Source organism: Lacerta agilis, chromosome 7 (assembly GCF_009819535.1).
Source record: "Lacerta agilis isolate rLacAgi1 chromosome 7, rLacAgi1.pri, whole genome shotgun sequence".
NCBI lineage: Eukaryota > Metazoa > Chordata > Lepidosauria > Squamata > Lacertidae > Lacerta > Lacerta agilis.
Window position 1 is genome coordinate 73039241 of NC_046318.1, and position 25342 is coordinate 73064582.

The window sequence follows — 25342 nt, forward strand, 5'->3', positions numbered from 1 at the left end:
TGTACTTGACCGATTCACTTAAGAGAAGGATTTCCCTTCTCTTCTAACCCTCTAGAGATGCTACTGCAGGCACAGGTAGTTGCAGTGGAAAATAGAGAACAAGTAAGTTTCCTTCCTTCAACCTCCCCATGTTAACGTATCTCAGTGTGTCAAAAAGGCAAGATCTCTGCTACAACAGCTAAAAGGAACTTGCATGTACGGATGCAGTATACCTTCATGCCCCCCCGAAACCCCATGTCCTGTTCATGAATTGGCACCTTGCTGTCCGTTGTTGGAACAGCAACGATGACGCCAGGCAGTTTGGACTTGCGATGAACCCGGCAAGGAAATTCTGACCATGTTAAAATGATAAAACACATCAAGTCATGGGTTGAAAAGTGCTTTGCCCAGTGGGAAGAATGATCAGAATTTGTCTGCACTTATCAACGCCTTTCTATAAAGTCAGAACGCATGGGACAAGGAGGAAAGGGGCGGGGGCACAGAGGGGAAGAACAGGAGAAAGAGATCGCTTCAGCTGCTCTCTCCTCTTTCACAGCGCTGTCACCACCGTGTGACTATCGGCTCAAGGCGGAGAAGTGGCCGAGGGTGACTGATCCACTCTTCTGTTTATCTCCCCGGCCAACTTTGAACGTCAACAGATGGCTCTCCTACGTGAGCATTCTATTAATACTTTGTGTGGCCACATGACTGGTAGAAAAACCAAGGGAGACGGGGAAAAGGAGCCCTGGCTAATTTGCTAAGTCGTCTAACCCCGGCTAATCGGCTTCATTTCTATGACTCACCATTTCAGGGAAGTTAAAAATAAAAAAACCCACATGAATACGCACACAGGTGTGCATTTTCGAAATAGCTCCTGATAGCACACACAGAGACACGACAAGGGGGGTGATAAACAGGCGCATGACAGCGAGAAGAGAGAAGAAGAAGAAGAAGAAGAAGAGTTTGGATTTGATACCCCGCTTTTCACTACCCAAAGGAGTCTCAAAGCGGCTAACATTCTCCTTTTCCCTTCCTCCCCCACAACAAACACTGTGAGGTGAGTGGGGCTGAGGGACTTCAAAGAAGTGTGACTAGCCCAAGGTCACCCAGCAGCTGCATGTGGAGGAACGGAGACACGAACCCAGTTCCCCAGATTATGAGTCTACCACTCTTAACCACTACACCACACTGGCTCTCATCGAGAGCATCATCGAGATGCTTTCAAACAGGAAATCACACACTCGTACATATCCAAAGCAGTACAGCCCTTCACAACTTGGGGAGTGTTTACCTGTGAGACTGCCTTACCCCATGCATGCCCAATCAACTTCTTTGATCAGAGGAATCAGCACTATTACAGGTGTCACAGAACACCTGTTCTGCATCTGCAAGGACTTGATGCAGCAGCTACACTTTGGAACTCCCTGCCTATTGATATCAGGCAGGTACCTTCATTTGTATGCCTAAAAACATTTTTGTATACACAAGACTACCTGGATGTTTAGAAAGCTGATGAGAGTCTTAATCTGTTTCTTACGTCTATTGCCATTTTTACTTTTTGAATGTTTTAAATTGCTGTTAACTTTGCTCAACCGCTAATTTTATTTCTTGGCTCTTTTTTAATGTAAACTGAGGATTTTTGACAATCTGGCGGTGTATGCGTTTTACGAAATAAACAAAAAGTCCTGGGGAACTGTGCTCCATCACCTGCTTGGCATTTGAAGCTGTTCCAAGCATGGTGGTGTTGTGGTGGTGTTTTTAAATTAAGCTTTTAGACCTTAAGACTGTGGGGTGGGGAAATGTCCTATATGGCTTGGTACCAGGATATCTTAAGGACTGCCTGACCCCACACAAACATGCCTGGGTTTCTAAGAGCTTATTCACACTTACATTTTCTCCGCCCTTTCCAGCCCTAGTCCACACTCCTCGCCCAAGTGCCCACTCATTTTCCCTGTGAAAATCCCCTCTTTACTACTGAATCGGAGGAAATGGCAAGTCGTGGGAAAACCAAATTGCTGTTTGCTCCGATTCAGCTTTAAAGAGCAGGTTTTTGTGGAGAAAGCTTCAGAGCAAAAAGAAATAAAAGGGGTGGTGGTGGTGCTCAGACAAGGAGATTTAAAGCACAGACCTGTGCCTAGAAAGCTAAGTGCGAAAGGTAGATGTAGATAAGCCCCAAGATCATCACCTGAGGTCCTTCTCCAGGTACAAAGCTATCAAAAGTTAGGTGAGCAGTTAAACTAAGAGCGAGCTTTTTCAGCCATGGCAGCCTGCCTTTGAAGGGGAGCCTCCTCGATTACTTTTGCATATCACACAAATATTCCTAAATTTGCTCAGCACCTTTTAATGTTCATTCTGCTGCTACTTGCCGATATTTTGTTAGTAAATTTTATGTTTGTTATTTTTTTAAAAAAAACGATTGCTTTCTTAAGGCACTAAGACTTCTAAGTTCACCGAATCTGAAGAGAGGATAAAGGGATACCTTAAACAAGAGTCAGTAGAGCATGAGTGTTTTAATCACAGGGTCATGGGTTCGAGCTCCACACTGGGCAAATGATTCCTGCACTGCAGGGGGGTTGGACTAGATGACCCTCATGGTCCCTTCCAACTCTAATTCTTTGATTCTATGAAAACAACATTTTTGTTTTCTTTTGCTTCTGGCCCCCACCCATCACTGGTACACAGTGCCCAGAAAGTTGTCCAGATGGGAATGTGAGGCTTGTTATGGAAAAGCCTTCTCCGCTGCTGTTGTCCTAAAACTTCAGAAGCCAATTTGGCCCACAGGACCCCAGGGTATGTGGCTGACGCCTTCAGCGAATGGTGTTAGCCTGCGTGTAAACAAAAAGTGAGCCAGGACCCTCTCCCCATAACACAACACCTCTGGAATAAGTTCCTTTGGATTTCCCCTTGTAAATTAATACACACATTATTTCTCCTGCTTTTGCGGTGCGGGCGAGTGAGCGCTTGCAGAACATTGCTTAAGAGCGCATCACACGGCAAATTCTTCTGGAGTAAGGAATCTGTCACTGTCATCTGCCTATACATAACACCCCAGACAGCGAGCAAAGCTGTCTGAAACGGGACAGTTTTGCAGGGCAGGGGGAGGGAGGAAGGAAAGAAAAGGATACACTCGGGCTCAGGTTCAAATAAAGTGGCCTCCATTCTAACTAACTGGCTTTATTTCTAGGACTCCAAAACAGGAAAGGCCCCTATGCATGCACATGCATGGAGGTGTGATTACCTCACTAAACAGGCTTTCATCTTTTAGTCCTGCCTGTTAAGTATAATTGTTCAGTTCACACTGAAATGGGGCATGCCTGTGTGTATTACTGAAGGCTTCAACATGGGGATTTTCTATTAAGCTCTCTGGGCTCCTAGATGGTTTGATAATTAACTATTGTTGTTCTCTGCTAGCTAACACGTGAGTGTTTAACCTTAGGTCACATGAGAGGTATTGAATTGCAAATCACCATCTTGGGGAGTTGGTCTTTGTCTTTTGTTCCTGGGCTCCGTGGGAGTTGTTGTTGTTCAGTCGTTCAGTCGTGTCCGACTCTTCGTGACCCCATGGACCAGAGCACGCCAGGCACGCCTATCCTTCACTGCCTCTCGCAGTTTGGCCAAACTCATGTTAGTAGCTTCGAGAACACTGTCCAACCATCTCATCCTCTGTCGTCCTCTTCTCCTTGTGCCCTCCATCTTTCCCAACATCAGGGTCTTTTCCAGGGAGTCTTCTCTTCTCATGAGGTGGCCAAAGTACTGGAGCCTCAACTTCAGGATCTGTCCTTCTAGTGAGCACTCAGGGCTGATTTCTTTGAGAATGGATAGGTTTGATCTTCTTGCAGTCCATGGGACTCTCAAGAGTCTCCTCCAGCACCATAATTCAAAAGCATCAATTCTACGGCGATCAGCCTTCTTTATGGTCCAGCTCTCACTTCCATACATTACTACTGGGAAAACCATAGCTTTAACTATACGGACCTTTGTCGGCAAGGTGATGTCTTTGCTTTTTAAGATGCTGTCTAGGTTTGTCATTGCTTTTCTCCCAAGAAGCAGGCGTCTTCTAATTTCGTGACTGCTGTCACCATCTGCAGTGATCGTGGAACCCAAAAAAGTGAAATCTCTCACTGCCTCCATTTCTTCCCCTTCTATTTGCCAGGAGGTGATGGGACCAGTGGCCATGATCTTAGTTTTTTTGATGTTGAGCTTCAGACCATATTTTGCGCTCTCCTCTTTCACCCTCATTAAAAGGTTCTTTAATTCCTCCTCACTTTCTGCCATCAAGGTAGTGTCATCAGCATATCTGAGGTTGTTGATATTTTTTCCGGCAATCTTAATTCCGGTTTGGGATTCATCCAGTCCAGCCTTTCGCATGATGAATTCTGCATATAAATTAAATAAGCAGGGAGACAATATACAGCCTTGTCGTACTCCTTTCCCAATTTTGAACCAATCAGTTGTTCCATATCCAGTTCTAACTGTAGCTTCTTGTCCCACATAGAGATTTCTCAGGAGACAAATGAGGTGATCCGGCACTCCCATTTCTTTAAGAACTTGCCATAGTTTGTTGTGGTCGACACAGTCAAATGCTTTTGTGTAGTCAATGAAGCAGAAGTAGATGTTTTTCTGGAACTCTCTAGCTTTCTCCATAATCCAGCGCATGTTTGCAATTTGGTCTCTGGTTCCTCTGCCCCTTCGAAATCCAGCTTGCACTTCTGGGAGTTCTCGGTCCACATACTGCTTAAGCCTGCCTTGTAGAATTTTAAGCATAACCTTGCTAGCGTGTGAAATGAGTGCAATTGTGCGGTAGTTGGAGCATTCTTTGGCACTGCCCTTCTTTGGGATTGGGATGTAGACTGATCTTCTCCGTGGGAGAAGGATGTGCAAATGAATCACTTCAGGAGCTCCACAGCCTTGGGGCTGGAATGCAGGCTAATGGCACCTGTGTGAAAGAGCTATGTTTCTCAGCTCTGATTATACATTATTTTATTCCTAGGAAGATGCTGAACCTGTGCCTTGGAAGGCATGTGTCCAATGGAATTCTTTGAAAATACCTTTGATTGCTTCTGTTCTCTTTAGAAGAAAGTTCTGCAAGTAAAGCTTTGAATAATATCTAATGGGTCTGGACAAAGTTTTATTCCAAAAGGAGTCAGTTTTCATGCATCCAGCTGCTTCAAGCTACACAATATTAACACCTGCAATATGGCCTTTTAAGATATATGCTTGCTATTAATGAATGCACAGGGAAATTGTGTAAGAATGCTTTCAAGCATGCAACTTGACAGACATGTTTGAAATGGTAAAATCTTGCATGGACTATTCCCTATTGCCCTGCTCAACATACAAATGAATTCTAAGTATTATCTATCTATCTATCTATCTAGAAGCAGCTTCTAGTTGTGGGGTGGTTGAGGAATGTATTTATTTATTTCGTAAAATTTATACATTACTTGATTGTAAAAAAGAGAGAGAAACTTCAAAGTGGTTTGCAAAAAGATAAAACCATAAAACATTTGCAACCATTTGCATTCCTCCAAATCACACTCCTCATCCAAATTGCACAAGAAGCACTGGAAAAGTGCTAGAACTTTGCTCTTTTTTAAAACTCCCCCCCCCCCACAAAAAACCTTCTGGCCCAACAGCTAAAAGAAGAAGAGTTTGAACTTGATATCCTGCTTTATCACTACCCTAAGGAGTCTCAAAGCGGCTAACAATCTCCTTTCCCTTCCTCCCCCACAACAAACACTCTGTGAGGTGAGTGGGGCTGAGAGACTTCAAGGAAGTGGGACTAGCCCAAGGTCAACCAGCAGCTGCATATGGAGGAGCGGAGGCGCGAACCCGGTTCACCAGATTATGAGTCCACCGCTCCTAACCACTACACCAGACTGGCTCCCTAAAGCCAGCCTGGTAGTCCCATAGACACGGCTTGTGCCAAAGGTGGGTTACTAGTCACAAAATAGCACCTATTTGCTTCTTCTTCTGCTTTGCAAGTGAGTGACTCCAAGCATAGCAGAGGTTTTCCAGGCAGAGGCGCGCGCGCGCACACACACACACACACACACACGCCCTGCTCAGCCATTTATGTGGTATCTATGATGCGAGCTATTATTCACCAGGGACTTGGCTGATAGGATCAATTCATTTTTAACACAGCGTTCTTGTTTGAGTTGCGGTGCTTGGATGGAAGGTTTCGCTTTCTCTCTGCCAAACCGACAGCCAGTTTGAATCAGAGAGTTTTTAACTTCTAGGTACTGCTCAGTATCTGAGGCTCCAGGAAGTTAAGAGGATTGGCTGGAGAAACACGCACTTTTATGAGTTCTTAAATGCTGCAATTTCTACATGTATTAATCTTAGTGGAGAGGAAAAATATAAAGGACTTTGGAAATGGCCTAAACGAAGATCCATTCCACACATTACATGCTGCTAAAATTGTGCTCGAATTTATTTTTTAATGTTGTTTGAACTTTTCCCTGCAGCTTAACTTTTATCTATTGCTATATTATTCTGTTTCTTATGACTGCTGATTTAATTTTTTAAATGGTTTTCTAAGCCATTTTGAGGGCTCTTTGGGGCAGCCTATACATTTGAATACAGTGGTACTTTGGTATTTGAATGGCCTTGCTCTCGAACACCGCAAACCTGGAAGTGAGTGTTCCAGTTTGCGAACAATTTTTGGAAGCCGAACTTCCAACATGGCTTCCGCTTATTTGCAGGAAGCTCCTGCAGCCAATCGGAAGCGGCGCCTTGGTTTTCGAACAGTTTCGGGAGTCGAACGGAATCCCATAACAGATTAAGTTCAAGAACCAAGGTACCACTGTATAGAGAAATTAATTTTCTGGAGAATTAAGAAACTAGATTTCTGGACTGTACCTTTTCTTTTTAAAAATAATAATAATAATAATAATAATTTTTATTCATTTTGTAAGATATAGAAAAGATAACATAGTAATAGATGAAAAAAGAAAGAAAAAAAGAGAGAAGAAAAAAGAAAAAGAACATTATGTTGTTCTTACATACACATAACTTATTCTTTACATTATTGGGTGACTTCCCTCGGTTCCCCCCTCATCTGAATTTCATTTCCATAATATTCTCTAGCAGTTTCTATGGACTAACATCTTAACCAATATATTCTTCTAAAACATATATAATTAACCTATTTCCAAAAAATCTGGACTGTACCTTTTCAAACTGCAGTGGTGGTAGTAGTAGTAGTAGTAGTAGTAGTATATTGTGTGTGTGTGTGTGTGTGTGTGTGTGTGTGTGTGTGAGAGAGAGAGAGAGAGAGAGAGAGAGAGAGAGAGAGACACAGACAGACATGTACTGTAAGGCAGGATTATTGCTGTGCTGGCTGGTGGGAGTTGCAGTCCAACACATCCAGAGGGCACCAGGTTGGGAATGGCTGGTGTGTTCCCTTATTACACCAAACCCAATCTTCTATGCTCAATTCTGATCTGAAAAGCAGGTGGCGGGCAAGCCGTTTCCTAAAATGCCATGCCCTTCCTGTTGTTCTGCCAACTCAATTTTTAAAAAAGATCACACGTCAGTAAAAAAAAGGGCAGTAGTTGAACTGAGGAATTAAGAGTCAGAGTGACATCCCAAGATATATCATGGCAAGTTTCCAGGCGGTGAGTCAGACAAGGGGGGGAGCAAATTTCCTGCTTGGTATATATTGTACAGTTCTCCACTATAAGCAACTTCATTGTGTTCATGCAACACACAAAAAGAAAGGAATATTTTTTAAAAATTCCAAGAGGCAGCCATGTTAAGTTTGTTGCAGCAAAAGGCAAGAGGGAGGTCTTGTGGACCTTAAGGACTAACACAGTTTCTTACGGGGAAAAGCTTTTTTTAACTAGAACCCGCTTCATGAGATGCATGGAGTTTGACCCTCAGCTACTAGGTACATACTACAAATGGGTAAAAAAAAACAAAGCAGTGGAGGGGTTATAAAGGATGGAGTTAAGTGGCAATGGAATTATTATTTTTTAATTGTAGCCTGTGGCAATTCAGTTAAGACTCAACACATGGGGAGTTTGTCTGAAACGCACACTGGTGATCTTAAATCGAGGATGACGTCCACAAAAATCAACGAAACTACTCTTAAAAAGAAAAAGAAAAAAAACCCCACCATTTAAAAGGCTATGATATGCAGATACAGGTTGTTTTCTGTCTCGCCCCTGGATTACCTGAAAGCCACGGCTAGATTTAACAATTCAGCGGTGCAAAGCTTTCACCAACACTCACCCGTACGACGTAGTTGAATCTCCTCGAGTCCAAGATGGCACTTGAGAAATCCAGCCTATTGAATGCTTCTCCAAGAGTGCAATAGCCATGTCGCTGAGAAAGAGAGAGAGGAATACCACAAGTGATTCATTTGTACTCAGGATCTGGAACTGAGACAGTAGTGGCATGCTCTTCAAAACTAACACTAAAGGCTGAGTTTGGATTCCAAAGGAATTGGGATTTCTTGCTTGGCCTCGCCAGAGATTGACCAAGCACCTGCGATTCCCTTTCGCGCCTCCCAACACCTTAATATGGTCCAAGTATTTCTAGGGTAGTGATATTCTTTCAAGCTCCACATCTGGAGCAATCACATATAAACCAGGGGGCTTATCTTCTCTCTGAGTCAAACCAGAAATAGAAGCTACCTTACATCGGGTGACATTATTTGTCCTCTTTCATTCCTGCTGGAAACAGCCCTCCAGGATCTCAGATACTGAATGATCTTTTGCATAACCTTCTACACATTCATTTAATTGGAGACTTCAGGATTTGAACCCATGGCCTTCTGCAAGCAGATCACGTGGCTCTTCACCTGAGCTATGGTGCCATCACATCAGCCTCTAGTGTCCATGAACTTCACACTTCCTCTTGTTCCTCTGCTCCCTTCCTGGGGAAAACCACTCTTTAGTGCTCAATTGGAGCAAACAGCAATTTGTGGTTTCTCTGGATTGACGTTTGCTCCGATAAAGAGCTCAAGAGCGGGTTTTCACTGGGAAAGGAGCAGGACAAGGAGGAAACCGCTTGCATGGGTCAAGCAGGAGTGCAGATGAACCCTTAAACAGATGATCTATAATTTTAGCAAATAGGATAAAAAAGCAATCCAGAGGCGCCAAGAGATTACTGCGTTTCTGTGATGAACTGGCAAAGTTGCAATCTCCTTGCACTGGGCAGTTCTCTAGATATGCCAAGTCAAAAGTCGAAATACGATGCAACAGGCCACATTCACTTCTACCTTTACTCATACTTAGGTTTGTTGAGAAATGACCCAGAACATGCCAAGAATGAATGTTGACTCAGCCCTAAGCCATTTTGGTTATGGTAAATGGAAGCAAAGTGGGCTATTTTAGGCAGTTTTAAATAATAATTTTGAGCAAAGCTACGGCGTTCCAAGTAACAAGGGATACTCACTTCTTTCGTGCTTCCTTTGTGCACATAAATCCACTTTTCTTGGTGAAAATCTGTTGAAATGAAACCACATTTCCTTGATTTAAAGCCCTGCAAATTTCGACCCTTGCCCCATTTGCTTCAGTTTGTCATTGGTTGCCAACGATCACCACCACCCTGGGTTACATCAGGTCCCATGGACGAGTGAGCTTGATAAATGGATCAAATCGGAAGCATATCTGAAAGACCACCACCTCCTTCCACACAGACCCTCACGGGTGTTTAGATTGGCAGAGGGGGCCTTCTTGATAGTTCCCCTGCCCTCAAAATTTGGAGAGGAGCAGTGTCCTAGAAGAGGGCATTCCCTGTGGCAACACCTTAGCTGCAGAATTCCCATCGGTGCTTACAGTTTAACAAGGACAACAATAATAATAACGAACAGGAGAGGTGGTGGGGCTTTGGGATTCCTCAAAGGCAGACCATAGGCCTTTGGAAGCACTTTTTCTTTGGGTACTCTGGGTTATAGGCACAAAAGCTTTGACCTCCATGTTGAGTCAACCCTCCCCTAAGCCAAGCTCAAAGCAGGAAGACATTTAGCTCTCTCAGGAATTGCAGAGACACACTGGCGCAATGTGTGGCGCATATCCAACACAGCACTAAATAATCATACCGCCAGCACAAGGATTCCCGCTTCCACAAGGGGCCATCCCCTCTCTCCTCCTCAAATACATTCCCATCCTATTTTGTGGAATTCCCCCAACCCCTGGGAGAAGATCTGGGGAGAATGTGGGGGCAAGGAGAAAGGGGGGGGGGAAGTCCTATTGCACAAGTGGGGATCCTTGCACAGCACTGCAACTGGATACGAACCATTAAATAAGACTCTAGGCAGTCTGATTAGAAAGGGAGCCCCCCACTTTGAAAGGGTTCAAGTGAATGGTTTTATTCCCTACCCCCCCATCTGTTTTTAGACACCATCTTGTGGTTTGGGGGTGCATGTTTAAAGAACATTGGGGAAGGGGGCCGGTTCAAGCTGTGGGGTTATGTGCTTGCCAAGTGGGCTGGGGGGAGAAGAAGCTGGAAACAGATCCCTCCCCCCTCTGCCAAATACAAGTGACGAACATAGAGCAAAGATCCCAGGCATAAGATTCTACATTGCAACAAGTTCTCCGGCTAAGCAGAAGTGCAAAGCCTTTCCAGGGTCAGAGGTCAATTCATTGAGCGAGAAGTTTGGGTTTTCTCCCGCCCCCTCTCCAAACACAGCTGTTTATTGTTATTAAAATAAAATAAAAAATCTCCCCAGCCTTACAGTGAATCTTTGTCTTGTTGTTCAGCTGGTCCTTCTTTCTCTTCTTCGCAGCAACATCATAGTTCATGCTATTCAAAATATTCTCCTTATTGTAGTCCTCTTTTCTGCAGTAACTGGGGATGACACCAGAAAATGAAGGAGAAAGGTTTAATCTCTTCTGCAATCTGACTAATCACTTCCCCAGCTCCATTAAGAGGAGCCTGGAATACAAACATCAACAGTTAAGTCAATATATGATACAAGATTGCCTTTTGGGTCCGTTTCAAAGAGATCTAGCTTCTAAAAGCAGGGATGGGGAACCTGCGCTAGGGATGGAGGAGAAATTCGATCCAGTTCACACTGAAAGCCGGATCTACCTAATTCACATTTTCTGAAACAATACGAGAAGCACATCAGAATCAGCTTTCAAAATACACACTTCTCTGAATTTTGCAGCATGGTTTTCCAGCCAAGTAACATGTGCAAAAATGCATATGCTGGGGGGAAAGTGTGCATCGAAATGCACACATGTGAAATTTAGCATACAAAAATGTATTATGTTCGGGGAAATGGCTTTTGCCAAAGTGTGTCCAGTAGGCAAAATTGCACACAAACCTGCCTATGTGAAGGAGACAGTCACTCTAAAATGCTGGTGAATTTTCAAACAGGTTTCCTTTTTTTCCTTTTTTTAAAAATGCAAACTGATGCAGAAATGTGAAGAACAGAATTTAAGACGGAAAAATGAGGAAATCCAGAGAAACCAAAATGGACAAATTCTACCATCTCTCCAGGAGGCTGTCCAGAAATTTCTGGACCCCTGCTCCTATATTGCATGACCATGTTGGTGGGAGTTGCAGTCCAGCAACACGAGGAAGAACAGATCCCTTCCCTAAAACTTGGGTTTTGAATACTCGAGGAAACAAGTCCTCCTTCACGAACACTCCCATGCCTTAAGAATTTCACGTGAGGCTCTGTTTGTGGTCCAGCCACTTAGGTGGATGAGATCATCAAAAGGAGCAAGCAGCAGCCTTGTAATGACCAACGTCACCTGCTCTCTGGGAATTCCCCACCTAGAGCACCCAGAGAGACTACCTTCCCCTATGCTTCCCTCCGCCAGTTATAATATTTATTCATTTATTGAGTTTATATACCGCCCTATACCTGGAGGCCTCAGGGCGGTTCACAGAGAAGATCACAACATATATAACAACAACAACAACAACAACCCAATAACACCCCCCCAGAAAAGAGCCACATTTTAGTCTGCCCCGTCCAGCGTCCATTTCAGCGAATGTCCGCGGCAAACCCGGAAGTACTGGAACGGGTTACTTCCGGGTATGCTAATCGCGCAGAAGCGCAAACTGCTCCGCGTGCGCGCGCAGAGTGGCGTTTTGACGAACGCCCTTTTCAGCGAGCGTCTGGGGCTCCGGAACGGATCCCGGACTCAAAACGAGGTACCACTGTATAGGATGCCAAATAGATCAACCAAAGGCCTGGTTAAAAATGAATGTTTTTGCCTGGCACCTAAAGGCGTGTAATGAAGGTGTCTGGCGAACTTCCCCAGGGAGAGCATTCCACAGATGGGGAGCCGCTACAGAGAAGGCCCGTTCTCGTGTTGCCACCCTCTGGAGCTCTCGAGGAGGAGGCACACGAAGGAGGGCCTCAGAAGATGATCTCAGGGTCCGGGTAGGTTCATGTGGAAAGAGGTGGTCCTTGAGGTATTGTAGTCCTGAGCCATTATCCCGAGATCATGGATTGGACCCCATCCAAGTTAACTGAACTTCTGCCGTTCTGAAATCAGTAGGTTGAGTTAACCACAACATGGGCCACCAACCTCTTAAGGAGTTCTACACCTGTGTGAAAGCAACATGCAAATAGGGAGAAGGGCAAGAAGGCATTGCTCTCCAACCCCCCCCCCCAAGGTTCAGTCTCTCTGTGTGATTTATGACTAGGTCCTTCCAGGGTTCATACCAATGGGGCCTCCATTGACTGCAAGAGGCTCCCCACTTCAGAGGATCACCCTCCAATTCAAGGAAGCTTCCCATCAAATGTTTAGAAGTTGCTGCTGCTGCTGTTGTTGATGATATTTATCCATCCCTCACAGCATTAAAATACAGTACTAAAAGCAATTTAAAATAACTTACAATCATAGAAATAATGTGGGTCCTAATATAAACACATTGAGGGTCCCCCCCCCCAAAAAAGAGTGGGTCTGGGTAAATTGCTGGGTGAAGTACTGAAGATACTGGTTGAATCTGTTGGAAGAGCTTTCCACAAGACTGGGCCACAAGGCAGAAGGCTCCATTTTGTATTGTCATTAGGCAAGTCTCACCAATGCAGAAGGACACCCAAATATGCTCCTATAGATTACCTCAGAAACTTAGTTGGTAAGTAAATGTTATTGGGGTGGAATGGGAAGAAGAGAAATGGCTTCTGGGCAGCTACTGCGATATACACAGTTTTTCAGTTGGTACATTGGACCCTAAGGGACCAAATAGATTTCTATGGGAAACTAAGTCTGCCCCAAATCTGTTTCATTCTGGTAGGTGTTGGCACCAACCTTGTCCTACACATCTGGAAGAATTTTATTTAAATGCTCTTTTATATAAACAAGATGAACCGTAGAGCAAACTTCCTTTCCTGTACACACCCTTGCACGTTCAGGAAATATCCCAGGAACGGTCACTTTCAGGACAAGCTCCAGTGACACTTTTATAGGCTGTCCTGATGAAAAATGGAATGAGGCGGCAATTGCACCCATAATTAAGCGGCAGTTGCATAACGAAGCTCTTGACCTGGGTGCAACGTCAATGCCCTTTCTTTCGCCTCGTCCTGCCTCACCTGATGTCATCGCTTCCTGCTTGTGTCATGAGATGTCCTGAGGCAGCAACAGGTTGCAGGCATGTGTCTATTGTCAGACATATTTTGCAAGGCCTGCAAATAGTACTGTGTTGGGAGAGGAGCTTCAGCAGGTCAAGGGTGGCTAAGGAGAACAATGTGGGAATGTGAAAAGTTCTATACACTGCAAGGGATACGAAGATCAAAAATGCTCAACGCCCAAACGGAACTTGGATGCGAGGCAGAAATGTTCTGGTGTAGTCTTCTACCTGCTGTGCTACGTTTTTTTCTAATCGCAGGGAGTTTACTCCCCATAGGAATCACTAAAAACATACTATTTCTGTTGTGTATTGATTCAAGGGTTATCATATCTGTATTCCTATTGTCTGTATTCACATTAGGGGAAAGTAACTGCCTTCCTGTTCCAGAAGGAACAGCTACTATTGGTTCATTCAAGTTGCTGCATTTGGATCCTCAGTATTATTGGTTCCCACCAAAAGGCAGCTTTGTGACTGCTTGAGATTGTTCCCTCCAAAATGTATCCTTTCTAGCCAGTCTTCTGTCCCTATAAATGTAGCTTCCCTCTCCTCAGTCTCCAGTCTTGTTTGCCTGAATAAAGAGTGTTATGTGGAGAAGCTGTCTCCTGCCTGCTATGTCAGAGAGCTGAAATCACTTGCTGAAATCATTATCCCCACGCTACTACAATTTCCATTTTCAGCCTAAAGTGATTCTGACAGAGATCTCTCTACTACACGCTGAACTGCACTTGTAGAACGGCTTTAAAGGCTGCAGTTTCCAAACCATTTTTCTATAGAGGTCTGTCTCACTTGGCCGCAAGGCAATTTAAGAATGGTCCTCGCCATTCACAAGTCTGTTGTGGGGTTGAATTGCCTCTCTGAATCTAGCCTAGCATGGTTGTCTTAAACATCCAGCCAAGCCCCCTCAGGAGCAAAAGCAAAGTTGTAGACAGGTGAGCCAAATGCAAAAATGGAGCTTCACAGTACAAATCTACATCTGGGAGACTACAGATAAGGATTTCCAGTGATTGTTTCCCAGAGGGTAGTGGGGCAGGAAGATTTTGTTTGTTGCTGCTAAATGTTGAACAATTGGGAGTCTGAATCTTTCCCAATCTGTGGCTGATCATCTATCGGGGGGGGGGAATTATTGATCAGTAGAACTCAATCTAATGTCCTTTCCTTAGACCACCACACCCTTCAGAGTCCCCGTTGATCAGGCATATTCAAACTCGGCCCTACAGATGTTTTGGGACTACAACTCCCATCATCCCTGACCACTGGTCCTGTCAGCTAGGGATGATAGGAGTTGTAAGTCCCAAACCATCTGGAGGGCCGAGTTTGCCTATGCCTGCTGTAGATCAACGTTAAAAGGGGGCAGAGAGTCATCCATAATTTGCGTCACTTTTCCATTACACTTTATTGATTTATACTACAAAGCCAGTGATAGGGACGTGGGTGTCGCTGTGGTCTAAACTACAGAGCCTAGGGCTTGCCGATCAGAAGGTCGGCGGTTCGAATCCCCACGACGGGGTGAGCTCCCGTTGCTCGGTCCCAGCTCCTGCCCACCTAGCAGTTCGAAAGCACGTCAAGTGCAAGTAGGTAAATAGGTACCGCTCCGGCGGGAAGGTAAACGGCGTTTCCATGCACTGCTCTGTTTGCCAGAAGTGGCTTAGTCATTCCGGCTACATGACCTGGAAGCTGTACGCCGGCTCCCTCGGCCACTAAAGCGAGATGAGCGCCACAACCCCAGAGTCGTCCATGACTGGACCCAACGGTCAGGGGTACATTTACCTTTACCTTTACAAAGGCAGTGAAGAATTGCTCTGAAATGGAAGTTGGGTTCAACCAATAAAGAAATGAATGTTTCAACACAGCCTTGACTGCAGCGTTGCTCCCAAGGATTTCAGTTAACCACCTGCAAAATGTGTGTCCCACACACAGCACCCTCACAACGGCTTTTCTTTCCAATGGAGCGGAATAATTGCGTCAGGGTAACCACATTGCAGTTCTATCTACAATTTTACAGCTACATGCACAAGTTGTACTTATTTACATAGCGATCAGTTTCATTACCCCATGCTTAATGCCGAGGACGTAAACTATTTTAAAAACTTGTCTAAACGGAGAACGGGGGAACGGGAAGTATAACAAAATAATGCTCTGCTGCAGAAAGATATCGCATTCCTTCTTGTATTTGTAACAAGATCCTGTTCAGAGTCATCATTAGACAGCTGCCTCTATTGCAGAATCTCCTGGCCAGAGTTGGAGTTTTATATTAAATTTCATTCTTGACTGCCTCAAAGTAATATAAACAAATGCCCAAAGAAAACGACTTGCTCCTTTACTAACGTACAGCGTAACAGTGATCGGTCACCTAATACTTAAGATCCCGCTTGTTTGTGCAACAACTGAATAATCTTAATTTCACATATGCGCTCATGGGGTCTGAAGTGTACAGCGACTGACCAGGAACAAGACCTCAGGGTCGTAGTATATTGACCCAGTGTGTGGCAGCTGTGAAAAAGGCGAATGCTCTGCTAGGGATCATTAGGAAGGGAGCTGTAAATAAAGCTTACCAATTTCATAATACCATTATACAAATCTATGGCACAACTAGATTTCCAGCCATGCTCTTTTTAAGGCAGAGGTGCGCAACCTGTGGCTGTGCAGATGTTGTGGACTTCGACTCCCATCATCCTGGAGTACTGGCCATTCTGGCTGGGGCTGACCAGATTTGGGGTCCAACAATATCGAGAAGGCCACAGGTTGTCCACTTCTGCATTAAGCTAGTGAAGCTCTGAACTGCATGGGACAATGGTGGGAGGTACTGGCTTCTTTAGGTACTGGCTTCAAATGAAGCATGGGATTCAAACTTGGGTCAACGCAGCCACATGCACATTAAATTGACACAGGCACTTACCTCCACATGTGGTGGGAGTGCCCCAAAATCCAACGATTCTGGACAACAATCATATAAGAAATAGGTAAGATAACCAAGTATACCTTGCTAGAAATCACCCCAGAACTGGTCTTACTAAACATCTTCCAAGACAACAATGCCCACTTACACCACAAAGAACTCATAACCCACTTACTCTTAGCAGCCAGAAACATCATAACCAGACACTGGAAAGACCTATAAGGAGTAAGCATGGACCAATGGTACCAAGTAGTATGGGAAACAGCCCTACTAGAAAAACTAACTAGTAAGCTGAAACTGACACAGGGACAAATAGAAGAAGACGCCTTCACCCTGGTATGGTTCCCCTTCAACACACACACAGCCCAACAAGACAATGACAAAAATCTACCGACAGCATACAAATCAATATGGCTAACGTGACCAAAAATTCTCACCCACCCCTCTCACAGAGGAAACCAAAGACCACCACAGCCAACCACAAATGAACAATCACACCCTACACCAACCCTGACCTCTCTCACCACCAAAGGAGCACAAGCAAACAACAGAGAACCAGCACAAACGAAGCTGACACCAAAGCCTACATATATTAAGCAAAGTAAAAACATCACCACCCCACCCATCTCCCCATCCCACCCACCTCTCTCCCCCTTTTCTTCCTAATGTCTCAACAAACGAAACAGATGTGTAAAAATGTTACATGGAAAAATACAAGAGAGACAGTGAATATACTTTTGTAAAACAAGAAAATCCTTAATAAAAAATATTTTTTAAAAAAAAAAATGACACTGTGGGACACAATGTGGTCAGCAGGGTGCCTTGGAGCTCTGTAACTGCAAGGTATACTATGTGTAAAATGCAGCTCCTCATAGAATCAGAAGGGACACCAAGAGTCATCCAGTCCAACCCCCTGCAATGCAGGAATCTCAGCTAAAGCATCCATGACAAAAAGCCACCCAACCTTTGCTTAAATACCTCCAAGGAAGGAGAGTCCATAACCTCCTGAGAAAGACCGTCCCTTGTCTTGTCCAGTGGAAGCAGACTAAATTATGCAAATTTGGCAATTCCATGTAAATCTGCTTGTTTGCATAATTTATACAAGTTGCAGAATCTAGCTGTTCTTGTGAAATACATTCACAATACAGTCGTACCTTGGTTTTCGAACAGCTTAACTCTCGAACGTTTTGGCTCCTGAACGCCGCAAACCCGGAAGTGTCTGTTCTGGTTTGTGAACTATTTTTGGAAGCCAAACGTCTGATGGGGCTTCCACAGCTTCCAATCGGCTGCAGGAGCCACGCTTTGGTTTCTGGACATTTTGGAAGTTGAATGGAATTCCGGAACGGATTCCATTCGACTTCCAAGGTACGACTTTATATAATTTGGTTGTAGCTCAACTGTTCTGCTGGAAGGCAGAATCGTGGATTTTTAGCAGAGATCCCTGACCCTTGGACACAACTAGATGTGCACCTCTGTTCTTAGGTGCCAGTGTCCAATATGTTTTCATGGGCTCTAATTCCACAAAAGTTTATGTCACAATAAACCCATTGGTCTTTCAAATCAAGACTCTGACACTCTTGCAGTAATAGACTTAAGACGGCTTCCTTACTGGAAAGAGCCTGATCTGCAGATCACAGTACAATGGTACCTTGGTTTAAGAACAGCTTAGTTTATGATCAACTTGGATTAAGAACACTGCAAACCTGGAAGTAGGTGTTTTGGTTTGTGAACTTTGCCTTGGAAGCAGAACATGTTTTGCTTCCTGTTGAGTGCATTCCATTTGTAAACTGAGTCCCCCGCTGCTATGGGAAAGCACGCCTTGGTTTAAGAACGAACTTCGGGAATGGATTAAGTTTGTAAACCGAGGTACCAATGTATAAAGTGTTTCGGGTTTAGGGGTTATTTCCTTTTTTATATAAGAATTTATTAGCATTTTAACAAATACACTACAAAAAATACAAAAAAGGAAACATACAACTACACAATACAAAATACAAAACAAACATAATAAACAATAACCTAACTACAAACAAACAATAACAAAACCTCAAACACTCATTTAACTATTCTAATCTTATTTTATAATCTTACTTTGGGGACTTCCTCACGCCCTCTCTTCTGCATTCATTTCAAATATACTATAGTAACTTTGTAACAGGGGTTATTTCCAGCCCTTCGTTTAGGCAATCGCAGGAGTTGTCAAATTATCAGATCAAATACAGAACAGAAAATACCTAACGCCACAGGTTTGGGGAACTGACCAGGTGTATGCGTATGCACAGGGAAATTCCTAATGCCACAGGTGTGAGGAATTGATTCTGGCTAATGCAGAAAGGCACTGTTTTCAGACAGCTCCTCAGCGAATGGCCAGAAAACAGAGGTATTTCTGGAAGTGTCCACTAATATACTGTTCGGCTTGGCTTATAAACTGCATGGTCTTGATGGTGCAGCAACAGAGAACAATTGAAGAGAACAGTTGCTATTTGAAACCTAAAGGAACTACAGTTCTGCTGTATTGTCCAAAGAAGCATCACTCTACCCCCCCCCTTCTCATCTCTTTGTGTTTTCCCCAAAGCGAACGTCACCCACTCCTTATCTTCAGTAGAAACTGTATCTCTGTTTACTGGGCTACGTTACTAGGACATAGAAATGTCACTGGATCAGATGATTCAACAGCGCTTTATTGCCCAATGTCATGTGATGTGACCTGGAACTTGTTAACAGTCCCATCTTGAGATGCCAGGGGTAAATTTATGCTGCAAAGGTTACGGAGAAGGTTTCTACAGAGATTTCAATGCACAGGAAAGCAACGTGAACCACAAGAAGCAGACTGAGAAGCATCTATCCATTACCCCAGGATTGCTCACTTGGGTTTGCAGCAATTCTGGAGAGCTCTTTCCCAATAAATGTCACCTGATTCTTTGAGTTGGAGATTCCAGGCATTGAAACTGGGTTTTTCAGCATGCAGTATGTGCTCTACCCTCCTCACAAGCTGCGGTTCCTTCCCCTTGTATTTCCAAAGAGGCAATCCTGCCTCTCAGGGACGTAGCTAGGGGGTGGCGAGGAAGCCCCCCCCCTCAGGGGCACAGGCAAGGAGGGGGTGCAAAATCTGCTATAAATATTTCCATAAACATGTCCATAAATAAAAATATCAATTATTGCCTCATAATAAAAAGGTTTTAAATAGAGGATCTATATATGATATGCGGGGACCCTGTTTTCCCCTATTTTTTTCCTGTGCCATATTCCCTAGGGGGCACAATCTGGACAGGGGCTCAATATCACCTAGCTACGGCTCTGCCTCCTCTTCCTACAGGAGGGTTAGAACCAGTGGCAACCTTCTGTCCTGCAGGCAGTGGTCTCTCCAGACAGACAGCCATAATTCCTCTCTCATGCCCCCACAATGCACTCTAACTTTGATATAGAGATTTGATACTTTGGCAGCTGTGCACCTAACTTCTCTTGTGCAAGAGCCCACATCTAGCCAGTTTTCTTTTTTTAAACTGTGAAAATCAGCACAGCCCCAAGGCGAGGCTTTTCCTTCCAGTCTATTTCATATGGATGAGCTACTGTTGCACAGGTGGAGCATCACACAAGCTCTCAAAGACTGGTGTGTCAAGGCATGCTTTGACAGATGGCATATTTAAGCAGTGAGAGATGCCAACCGAATGACAAAGAAATGATCAGGGCACCGTTCCCATGTGCTATGTCATACTCTTGCCACTCACGTCTAATCCAAAAGTGGTTGCATTCGGTTTTGCCATTGCAGTTTCAAAAGCCAGGAATTCAAAAAACACACCTGGGTTCACTTTCTCAGTAGCAGTAGCAATATTCAGCAATGTGAACTTTTAGCAAAATGAGCAGCCTAGACAAAAAAAGCTTGGGCTACAGCTTACTGACAGTAGAACTCTTTTTAATTTGGCTGTGGAAATCCTCTGCATGCTGCACAAGCAAACTGAAAGATGCTGAAACAAATATCATGTAACTTGTTCACAGTTGTGGCTAGTTTCGTGGGACAGATAGGAATGTAAACACCCTACTCTGTGGCATTTCAGTATCAGTCCCTGCTAAAGACAGGATACTGGAACTCGACGATGGCCCATTGCTTAACGATATTTCATTTTTTTCATGCAGAAGCCTTTAATATGCAACGAATACAGGCCTCTGCTTAAGTGGCCAACATTCTGTTAAATGCCAAACAAAATAAACCAGAATGCCCTGCCATAGCCAAGGCTTTTGTTAACTAAACACAGTAAACCAAGAGAGCTCCGAGTTTAAAAATAGACTCAACCCATTTTGTTAAGTCCCACATCTCAACCACTGCATGCTCTGAAGCCACTTGAACTGTCAGTATTGATTTCTTGTAGTTAAATAGATACCCGTCTGAGCAAAAGCTTTGAAGCACAACTCCGCTAATGGGGACGCAGTGTTCCCATTGCCACAAATTTATGTTTCAACCACCCACCGAGGATTTTGCAAAACTAACCCATACATTACTCAAACTGATGTTTTCCTGGAAAGCATAAACAGAAGTTACAGGATACAAGCCTTCCAAAATCATCAGGCAGGAGTCTCAATCTATATTGCCTAGTTACATCTGACATACTTCCTTCACAGATAACGTAATGCTAATTTAAAAGTCCAACTAAATTCAGTGCTTAGTTTTGCAACTCGGCGTTTCCAAAAAGCAGGTACCTGTATTCCAAAATAAATTCAGCAAGCCTAACTACCCAAGTGAGCAGCTTTGGCAGTGCAATTCTATGACTTACTCAGAAGTAAACTCCACTGTGTTCAGTGGGATCTACAGGCAGGTTGGCGTGCAAAGGATTGCAGCCCCATTAAATGGAAGGGGATTTGAGTCAGTTTAAATCCAAACATTGTGGCCTAACTGGGTTGTATCTGTTTTCTCTTCATTTTCTTGCTTGCTCAGCGAACCCATCCAAGAAGCTCCAAAACCCTAATAACAAAAAAATCTGGCTCTCGTACAGAAACCATCCATCTAAAATCCTGGTTTGCTGCACATTTTAGGCAGATGTAGGGGGGGAAATATCTGTGCGCCAAGCAAAACTATCACCGCGAACTGCATAATGTAACACGCACATGCTTCCATCAAAAAAATCCTCACTGATGGCCTATGGGGGCTGGTGGGTGTTTTAATTCCTGAATAAACTTCATACAAATCGTAGAATTGCAGAGTTGGAAGGGACCACGAGGGTCATCTAGTCCAACCCCCTACATTGCAGGAATCTTCTGCCCAATGTGGGGCTCGAACCCAGGAACCTGAGATTCCCGAGAGTCTAATGCTATACCAACTGAGCTATCCAGCTTTCATGCTTAGCAGATACTGTAACCTGCTTCCTCAGTAATTGACATACTATCTGCCGCTGTTCCAACTCCTCTGTTCTTTGGTGTGCCAATTTATTATTTAAGTTTCTCATTAAGTTCTAGGGGGAGTTGGTTTTCGAGGAAAACAATTTGCAGGATTGCTCACTTCCCTGAACCAAAGCAATAACATTTTGAGAATATTAGACTTTCAAGCACTTTTGCCCAGCTGTATGTTGTGACTGAGGGAACTTGGGTAGGGATGAAGGCAGAGCAGCACAAACTGTGTGTGTGTGTGTGTGTGTGTGTGTGTGTGTGTGTGTGTGTGTTGCATCAGACCAGTCTCCAGGGACATGGAGAGACTTAGCAGCATGCTGGAAAAAACCCGGGGGAGAAGACAAAGGTTGGATAGAGTATGAGAGGTGGGGAAATGGGTGGAGGTGGGACAGAACAGTGCTTATTTTTAAAAAGGTACTTTATGGCTGAGTGTCTCTGAGCATGCACGGAATTATTTTCCTAAAGGGAATGCTTCCTTGCCTATTCAAGAAACAGTCTCTGCTGCTGTGCTTTGGAATCTGGTGTCGCACCATCTGCTGGTAGTGATCCCATGAGATCCCTGTTGCAAAGCAACCTAGAAACCTCCAGGTATTATTGGACACCAACTCCCATCAGTCCCAGCCAACCTTGCCAATGGTCAGGCATGATGTGAGTTGTAGTCCAGCAAACATCCAGAGACCAGCAGATTGGGGGTGCCTGCTCTAGGTCATCTCAAACTCGGCCCTCCAGATGTTTTGGGACTACAACTCCCATCATCCCTAGCTAACAGGACCAGTGGTCAGGGATGATGGGAATTGTAGTCCCAAAACATCTGGAGGACCAAGTTTGGGGATGCCTGACCTAGAGCATAAGGGCAAGCAGGTGGTCTCTGATGCCCACTGCGACTGATAGAGTGGAGGGCAGGGAGCCCAACATTAGGTTGCCAATGAGCAGCAGATGTAGTTCACTCTAGTTCTTCTGTCCCCATCCTCCTCCCTGCCGAGTTCTGCAAGGACAACCTGAGACTGAGGAGGAGGAAACTGACAGGCAGTAGAACCCCCCTGGGCTGGATGTTCGCAAGAAGGCAGGCAGAGGAGGGCTGGCAGAAGACCATGGGGGAGAGAGGCCCAGGTTCTGGGGTGGCTGGTGTGCCTTCACAGCAGCTAGGAGAATCACACCCAGAGAGAGAGAGAGAGAGAGAGAGAGAGAGAGAGAGAGAAAGCAAACCAACCAACCACCTCCATCATCCTCTTATCAAGGGGCAGAGTTTGAAACAGCAACAGAGGACATATGTATGCATTTATGTTCACAACACACCTGCTTTGGAAGGCACGAAGGTTGCAACGTAGTGCCAAAGACAGGTGACACCTAAGATGGCTAACAACAAGAACTGTCTGGCAAGGGCTTATTGTCCAGCTTTGAGTCTGACATTTCCAATGGTAAAATTCAAACTGGCCCAATAAAAAATTCTGAGTGGGTGGTAACCACAAGGAAAGAATAAGAGAAGAGCACCCAAACAGAACTGAAGAAAGTTTAGGCCAAAATCCTGCGTTTTAAAGAGCCTTTGTTGCTTTTACAAGAATATGCCTTTAAGACAACTGAAGATTTCTGGAGACTTTTTTTTTTTTAGGGCTCAGGATTTCTGGAAACACCGGGTCCTACTGCTGATCACTTTATGTGAAATTGTTCTTGAGGACATACCGGGTATATGAACAACCCTTACACACACACAGTTCCATCCAATTATACTCAGAGAAGCCCAATGAAGTTAATGGACCCAAGTTAGTAATGCCCATTATTTTTAATAGGTCTGCTCCGAGTAGGACGAACTTTAAGATACAGCCCTCCACTCTCCATATTGCGATAATAAAATGGTGGCTCTCTGATCCACAATCCCACAGATTTGCTTCCACTCTCCAACCAACCCCAAACGTGGGCAAGACGGACATTTCGCTTTTTAAAAAATCTGGAGCAAACGCGCGTACGCATTTAAGGGGCCGAGAGTCACATCTGGAGAGCTGGAAGCGGCACGTTCATGGTAGCGCCGCAGGAGGTGGGCGCTGCACTCTCCTCCTCCTGCCTCCGCCTCCGGGTTCCAGGAGAGGGTTTAGCTCGCCAGATGATCTTCCTTTCCCGCAATGACGCCACAACCCCAAGAACAACATAAACCGAGGCGTTGCAGCCTCGCACGGGCAGAGATGCACTCGGGGAAACAACGGCCTCGCTAAGAAAACAACCGCCATGTCTGCGCGTTCTTTGCAAAAAGCAAGCCTTGCCATTTTTTTTTTTAAATTTGCAAAGATGCGAACCGGTGTGTGTGTGATCCGCCACGTATCTCTCTCTGCCTGCTACCACTCGGCAGCCCCAACAACAACAGCGGCAGCATTTGCTAGCAACTATGTCCGGGGTTGGGGCGGGGGGACGACACCCTACCTGCAAGTGGGGCAAACCTCTCCAAAGGCGCACGCAGCGCGCAAGGCACCCGGCTCTCTCCGCGCCGGTCTCACCTGTTCCGCTCGCTGGCGAAGCTGCCGCTGCTGTTCTCCCTCTCGGCCAGAAACCTCGTCCAACCATCCGCCGTCTTCACCCAGTTCTGCCCCGGGGAGCGCCAGTCCTGGCCCAGAAAAGGCATCCTCGCCAGCCAAAGAAATCCAGCAGCAACCCAAGTTGTCCTTGCGCTCCCTTTCGCCGCCTTCTCCCAAGCGAAGATACCTAGGAAGGGAATTGTCCCTAGCCAAAGGGCTACACAGAAATTATTACTATTATTCTTTGCTCTCCACCTCCTCTACTATGATCTCCTTCGCCCTTGCTCCACCACTCCGACCCTTGTCTCTGCCCTCGCTCCGGCCGCCTCCGAATTTATCTGCGGGCTGCAGGAGCTCTTTGTTGCCGGAAGAGCGGCTGCAGCTCCGCCTCTCGCCCGGGGAGGGAGGAGAGACACGTGGCTTTGTTTATCGCTGCACTCTTTCCCCGGGAGGAGAGGCGGTTGTTGCGCAAACCCTGGAAATGGAAACTTGTGCCCTGGCATCGGGGTCCCCTCTCTCAGCTGCCCGGCTTCGGCTTATTTATAGGGCCCCCGAGCCAAGTAAAAAAAAAAACCCCACAGAACAACAGCAAAGACAGGGTAGGAACATGCATTAATTGTGCTTGTGGGTCCGACCTTTTTCCTCCAAGGAGGGCAAGGCAGGGGCTCTGTCCCGGCTCGTTTTTGGTCCCCCACAACAACCCTGTGAGGTAGGGTAGGCCGAGAGGCAGTGGCTGGCCCAAGGCCACCCAGTGAGCTTCATGGCTCAGTGGGGACTTGAACCCAGCCGGGCTCCCAGGAGGTATCCAGTAAGACACTCCGGCACAGGCTGCGTTGTTGGTGCAGCTGTTACTAAACTGTAACTAAGGGGTGGGTAACCTGAGGCCTGGGAGCCATATGCGGCCCTCAAAGCCTTTCTGTCTGGCCCTTGTAAATCTTCCCAGGCCACACCTGCTACTGACCTTGCCTGGAGTGTTTTTGACTGTCTGGAGTGTGTCCTTCTACTCTGATAAATGCCTCTTGCTTCCCTGGAAGGAGAT

General features: G+C 45.2%; 1 protein-coding gene across 1 annotated transcript in view; it reads right to left on the reverse strand.

The window, feature by feature from the left end:
* The window catches only part of FBXO32 (F-box protein 32), a 30540-nt gene extending 5925 nt beyond the window's left edge, over nucleotides 1-24615 (reverse strand). Inside the window, exons 1-4 of the mRNA XM_033155813.1 lie at nucleotides 24286-24615; nucleotides 10667-10779; nucleotides 9385-9434; nucleotides 8218-8310 (exon numbers count right to left, since the gene is read on the reverse strand). Coding sequence (XP_033011704.1) covers nucleotides 8218-8310; nucleotides 9385-9434; nucleotides 10667-10779; nucleotides 24286-24410 — 381 coding nt within the window. The 5' untranslated portion in view covers nucleotides 24411-24615. The remainder of the gene's footprint in view (nucleotides 1-8217; nucleotides 8311-9384; nucleotides 9435-10666; nucleotides 10780-24285) is intronic.
* Nucleotides 24616-25342: the final 727 nt, after the last annotated feature.